Source organism: Piliocolobus tephrosceles, unplaced genomic scaffold (assembly GCF_002776525.5).
Source record: "Piliocolobus tephrosceles isolate RC106 unplaced genomic scaffold, ASM277652v3 unscaffolded_40577, whole genome shotgun sequence".
Lineage (NCBI taxonomy): Eukaryota > Metazoa > Chordata > Mammalia > Primates > Cercopithecidae > Piliocolobus > Piliocolobus tephrosceles.
The window spans coordinates 767-6,999 of record NW_022324951.1 but is presented as its reverse complement, the minus strand read 5'-3'; the positions used below and the strand labels follow the sequence as shown (position 1 = coordinate 6,999).

Genomic DNA, 6,233 nt, shown 5'->3' with positions numbered 1-6,233 from the left:
CAGCCTGGGGACAGAGCAAGACTCTGTCTCAAAAAAATAAAAAAAAAAAAAGAAGAAGCTGATCTGCTGGAGTATATTTACCTCTCCACTGAGAATGCAGAATTCCTTAAGCTTATTTGAAGAATCTTTTGAAAATTAACAGTATCCTTTTCAGAAAAATAACTGGATGTGATCATTTCTGCCTTTATGCAGATATCCATCTTCATATGTCAGCACCTCGATTTTAAGATTCACCCGCTGTAGTTCATCTCCTAGAAAGTGTTAGCACCACTTTATTTGGGGGGTAACAATGGCGTCCCCTACAGGTCAGAGATGTCTTATTTGTCCCCAGGTGGCTGTGGTGCTTCTCTCCTTCATTGTATCTGGTCCTCTCGGAGACCTGGCTTCGTTTCTTCCCCTTCTGCCCTCCTATTCAGGGCTCCGTGCCTCCCTAGGCCTTCCTGGCTATGCAGGGGTGCACCTGAACACTTCATCTCCACTTACTGCTTTATGCCCCAGGTGGGATCCCCAGGAGTCCTATGGCAGGGAAGGTGAGAGGAGCTGGAAGTCATAGCTGGTGAATGTGCAGATATGGAGGAGGCAAAACTCCAAGTGAGTAAGTGTACAAGCTTCACTAAAGTGTTCTCGTAAGATTAGCAGGAGGAAAAATGAGAAGCTTTGGGGCTAGGAACAAGGGTGAGATAACCTTAAGAAAAAACATAGATTAAGGGAGACATATTTAGAAACTCAAAGTTTCCTCTTTTTTTGTCCTCCATTCTCACTGCTAATAAGGAGTGAGATCCCCATTGCCACAGAAGTGTGGGAATAGACCTTCTCACCTGTAGGTTTTCTTCCTTATGCAGAGCCCCCAGGGCTGAGGAGTTACTCTACGTTAGAAAATCACAGCCTCTACCAACATTTATAGATGTAGTATACAACGACAAGGACAGAACTAGTCATGTTGGTGGAAAATAGGGCCTTTCTCTAGTTCTATGACCTTGTCTGGAGCCAGATGTCACTGTAAACAAGGGATCTAATGTAATGATTAAGTGTTGACAGATGCAAAGGTAGTCTTTCAGTGGCTGTCAGGAAGGGTTGCCAAGAATGGAGTGGACTCACAGGCTCAGTACACTGGGAGCCTGTGAGAGCCCACCAGCAAGCTCTGGGAGAGAGCTACCGCTCCACAGCACTTAGTGAGGTGGGGAGCTTTCTTCCTGGGTTGGAATAATGGCTTGGAAGTCAGGAAACCTAGGGTCTAGTTCCAGCTGTACCACTAACTAGCAACAAGCCATGTGCAAGTCACTGGAAAGGCAGGGGTTACATTTGGTCAGGGATGGCAAATGTGTGGCACACGCACCCTTCCCCCTCTTGTTCCTTCATTAGAGGCTCTTGTTCAACCATATCACTGTCCGGAATTGTTTTTCTACAGCATTTTGGGTAGACACTTCTTTTTTTTTTGAGACACAGTTTGGCTCTTATTGCCCAGGCTGAAGTGAAGCAGCACCATCTCACCTCACTGCAACCTCCGCCTCCCAGGTTCAAGTGATTCTCCTGCCTCAGCCTCCCTAGTAGCTGGATTACAGGCACCCGCCACCATGACCCACTAATTTTTGTAGTTTTAGTAGAGATGGGGTTTCACCATGCTGGCCAGGCTGGTATCGAACTCCTGACCTCAGGTGATCCACCCGCCGCAGCCTCCCAAAATGCTGGGATTACAGGTGTAAGCCACCATGCCCGACCGACACTTCCAATTAGAGTTGGTACACAAACTGAAATCTACTTGCTATCCCTCAATTCCATGCTCTCCAAAGTCACTTCTAGCTCTAAAATGGAAGGTTCTGACTTTCCAACTAAGAGGTGCCCATTTCTCTGATTTAGTAATAGCTTACTAAAAAGAAAAAAAAAAAAGGAAAATGGAAATTTAGGATCATAATTCCATTGACTCTTCTTCCTCATCCTGAGGCTAAGCAGGGTCTTCCTGAGGTCGCACTCTCCTTCCTTCTGTGCCACAGAATGACTGTATTTGAGCTTCACCCCTCTGTCAGTTCACCCTGCATGGCAGTGTCCCAGGCTGTTGCTCCCTTTTGTCTAGAACAGCCCACGCTTAATAGTTTTAGATTTGGCATCAAGGAATCTACAAGGAAAGGAATTTTCTCAAGCCACTAAAATCCAAGTCAGAAGGGAAAGCATTTAATTACTTCATTCACCGTTCTCCAAAGCGAATCAGATTTACCCTTCTTACCCCTTGCTGGAAGGCGATGCCAGAAACAGTACTTAGACAGAACCACTTCAGAAATCAAGTGTTTGCAACTGTGTTTTATTGGAAGAAAGAGTGGAGGGGTTAACATGGGGCCCACCTCACAACCCACTCTTCACCCCCAAAATCACGCAGGGGTGGGACTCAGGAAAAGGAAGCATGAGTGTGTTGAATAGGAGCCCTAACTGGAGTTACTTCTTTCACAGCAGGGAAGGAAGAGGGAAGAGGCAGCTGTGGAAAGGATGAGGTTGAGGGAGGTGGGATATCTCGCTGCTCTGAGCTTAGGTTGAGTCCTCCACAGAATCATCGAAGTGGACTGGCACATACGGGCTCCCTTCACAGGCCACAATGATGTGTCTCTCCAAATTGCTGGTCTGGTATGCACAGTTGGGGTACTTGGAGCCGTCTGTCAGGCGGCACTCTGTGATGTGCATTCTGGAATTGCTCTTGAAGCAGTTGGTCTGCCCGTTCTTGCAGGTGACATTTTCCTGGAAGCAGACATTCTGGACATCTACCAGGGGCTCGTGCACAAAGGTGTTCACTGATTTGCACCACCCCTGTGTCATATTCCGGCGCTTCATCATTTGGTTGCAGTAGGTAGAGCTGCTGCTGGGGGAACTGTCTGAGTCCATGTGTTGCCGCTGGAATTTCTCGGCCGCGGATTCACTGCCTAGGGAAGGCTGGGCCCAGCCCAGCACCAGTAGCACCAGGACAAACAGAGGGAGCAGGATGACAGACTTATCCAGAGCCATGGTGGCCTCACTTTCTCGGAAAAGCCTAATTGAGAAAAGGAGACAGAAGGAAAAGAGGCCTCTTAGAAAAAGAACTCCAGCTCCCACCTATGGCTTCCCTGGCTTACAGTTTCGGTCTCAGGTCAACCAGAAAGATGTCCGTCCCACTTCCTGAGGTTTTTTGTGTAATGAGACACTCACGTGTATCCTTCTCCACAAGCGTTTTACTGCCACTCTCCAAAGCGAGGTCTTTTTCCCCTTTAGGTGGTGACCTACGAAGTGACCTAAAATTCTGTCAGTTTCTATCTTTGAATACTGGCGTTTCTTTGATCCAAAATACATTTGTATCTAGTGCTCAAATGGCTCATCAAAACATCAGTTTGAATAAATCATGAACCAAATTGTATCCCCAACATCTAGGACCATGGGTGACAGAGTCTTGTTGTCTTACAGCGTAAGGGAACTCAGGCCAGTGCCTGACACTGGCATCATAAAGGATTCCATTGCATTCCAAAGAAAAATGCTGGCCTCCCCCAACTTGAGGGCTCCTTCTTTTCCAGTTCCATGGATGCTCTGTAGCCTGCACGTTCCACCCCGACCCCTCTGCCTGCAGCTGATGTTTGCCTGGGTCACATTGTTTTCAGTGCTAACATCATCCAAGCTTTCTCAGTGCTGTGGACTGGCCCTAGCTTCTTCCTCTCCAACCCTGAAGCAGAAGCGGCACCTGAGAACATCTCTTGGACTGCTTACCTGGACCTGCAGCTTGGTGTCTGAGAGAGATGGAAGGCCAGTTTCTGCAATCACTCAGCTCCTGGGGTGTGGACCTTATATAGATGACAAAGGGGTTTGGCTTCCAAGAGGAAAACGGTGGGAGGAGCATATCGAACTGAGTTCAAATAAAATCAAGGACGTGAGGAAGGAGTGGTGAATCACCCAGGCCACCATCTTTTCAGGGCTGCTGAAGAAAGAGCAAATATTTGCCTACATTAGTCTTTCTTCCTATGTAAACCACATCTGTCTGCTGATGCACAAAGAGCAGCAGAGAAAGCCACTACAGCACTGGTGCCCAAACCTGACACACTAGGGACAAAGCCCTTGTTACTTCTTCGTGGGCCATTTTCACCAAGTAGACTTGGAGGTTAACAAAGGATGCAAAAGGTGATCACGGGAAAGGGAGGCCCTCTCCTCAGGAGAGGTACTAATGGGAGACATGGAATTCTGGCCAAAGCTATTCCAGGGCTCCTAGGGAGCAAAACCCAAGTCTCTTTCTAGGAGGGCATTCTCCCAACAGTACCTCTCCCGGGGGTGGGAGGTGGGGTCGGGGGGAATGGAGGCTGTCCTGCTGCCCCCAACTGGAAGGCTTCCCAGATCTGGAGAAGAAAGGGGGAGTAACTGAATAGGGAGGAAGAGGAGGCTTCTAGGGTGAGCTCACCCAGTTCTGGCCACTTCCAGCCCACCCTCCTCCCCTGCTCTGGGGGCATCGAGAGGATGGAGCTGTTCTTATCTACTGATCACAACCACTGACCCGGTAGGTCGGAATTGAGTAGAGAAACTGAAGATAAACTTAAATCCCAAATCTCAAATTATTTTTGGGTAAAAAACACAAAGCATATCATATTTGTCAGCAGCAGAATGCCCTCCTAGAAGGAGACCTGTTTTTTTTTGTTGTTGTTGTTGAGTAACAATTTGGATTCCTGTAGAGTAAGAATTATCAAAATATCTCTTCGTGCTCTGTGTTCAGATTGTTTCAGCCTCTCTGTGTAAAAAGTGGCCATGGTGAAATTATCTGACCTACGTTGTGTGGTTGTAGGTCATAAGATCCTCATTCCAGAGAAGGTCCTGCCCCCCATACCCAGAAAAAAGAACGAATGCCCAGGGAGGCCAAGAAGAATCTAGACAGGGAGGCCTTGCTGGGTTTCCCCACTCAGCCTATTTTCATTAGATCACACCCCTGTTGTCCAATCACATTTCTACACAGCTGTTCATACTTTGTTGGTACCTCAGTATAACAATGCCCACTTTCCCCTCTATCTTTGGGTCTTCTGAAGGCCCCCGTGTTGTGTTAAGGAAGGAGACCACTACTACTCCTGCTTCCCTCCTCCCCCCACCTTGCCTAGTTCACAAGACAGGAAGAAAGAGACAAAGAAACAAACGTAAGATGAACAGCCAGACAACCTTGGCACCACCACCCGGACCTAGGAGTTAAAAAAAAGGAATAATAATAACATCAACCCCTGACCTAAACTACTTGTGTTATCTGTAAATTCCAGACACTGTATGAAAAAAAAAAAGTGTTGTAAAACTTTTTGTTCTGTTAACTGATGCATGTAGCCCCCAGTCACGTTTCCCACGCTGGCTCGATTTATCACGACCCTTTCATGTGGACCCCTTAAGGTTGTAAGCCTTTAAAAAGGCCAAGTATTTCCTTTTCCGGGAGCTCAGCTCTTAAGACGCAAGTCTGCTGACGCTCCCAGCTGAATAAAAAACCTCTTCCTTCTTTAATCCTGTGTCTGAGGATTTTTGTCTGTGGTTCATCCTGCTATAGTGTAAAACTGATAAATAAAATTGTATGCAGTTTTCCCTATTAAACTGTCTTTTCTCAGTTGATTTTCAGCGAACCTTTGGAGGGTGAAAGGGGAATTTTTCCTTGGCTCCTGTAGTTTGCTGACTCCCCCAGCCCCCACCTATATTTTATTTTTCTGATTCTTAAATAATACTTTCATTATTTTGAATAGTCAAGTTAGAATGTGTTCATTCATTCATTCAACTGTGGGATACAGACATAGATAAGGCACAGGACTTACCCAAAAGGCGCCTGGTGGGATGGTTTGGGTTAGTCAGGTGGACCCCACTAAGGCACTGGGCGTGGCTGCACAAAAGTGGTCTCCACCCAGCAAGATGATTGCAGAACCACAGTTCAGATGTGAGCAGGTCTTCTGTAACTATAATAAGGCTCTTCAACAGCCCCTGGCCCTAGGAATCCTGAAACTACAGGAAGCCATTTTGTCTATTTATGCATAGCAATCTAGACAAGCCCATGGACTTTTAATTGCACTTCATAGGGAACCATCAAAAGCCCTTACTGCAGCCTTATCCTTGACCCAGTTGCAAAGGCATAGCCCCGCTTGTCTTAGGGCAGTAGATGCCACGCCACATTTGTTGTTGCTTCTGCTGAAGTTGTTCTAGGCTCCCTGCTTGACCTCCTGCACAGGCATTACACCTGACTGAGATCTCACTGCACATTTCAGGCAGCTGATCAACCTCTT

At 47.0% G+C, this 6,233-nt stretch overlaps 1 protein-coding gene across 3 annotated transcripts; it reads right to left on the bottom strand.

Annotated features, from left to right (window-relative positions):
* Positions 1–2,275: 2,275 nt before the first annotated feature.
* LOC113223282 (ribonuclease 1B pancreatic) lies at positions 2,276–3,871 on the bottom strand. Of its 3 annotated transcripts, none has more exons than XM_026452770.2 (3): positions 3,718–3,829; positions 3,169–3,251; positions 2,276–3,013 (listed from the first exon to the last, which is right to left on the bottom strand). In XM_026452770.2, the coding sequence occupies exon 3, from the start codon at positions 2,986–2,988 to the stop codon at positions 2,518–2,520; it is 471 nt and encodes a 156-aa protein (XP_026308555.1). In that variant the 5' UTR covers positions 2,989–3,013; positions 3,169–3,251; positions 3,718–3,829; the 3' UTR covers positions 2,276–2,517. The 3 variants fall into 3 exon arrangements, with proteins under 3 accessions (XP_026308555.1, XP_026308554.1, XP_026308556.1); XM_026452769.2 differs by having other exon boundaries at positions 3,169–3,239; positions 3,718–3,828; XM_026452771.2 differs by lacking the exon at positions 3,169–3,251 and having other exon boundaries at positions 3,718–3,871.
* Positions 3,872–6,233: the final 2,362 nt, after the last annotated feature.

Coding starts and splice junctions, on each gene's coding strand:
- LOC113223282 (XM_026452771.2), bottom strand. CDS start 2,988: ATGGCTCTGGATAAGTCTGTCATCCTGCTCCCTCTGTTTGTCCTGGTG.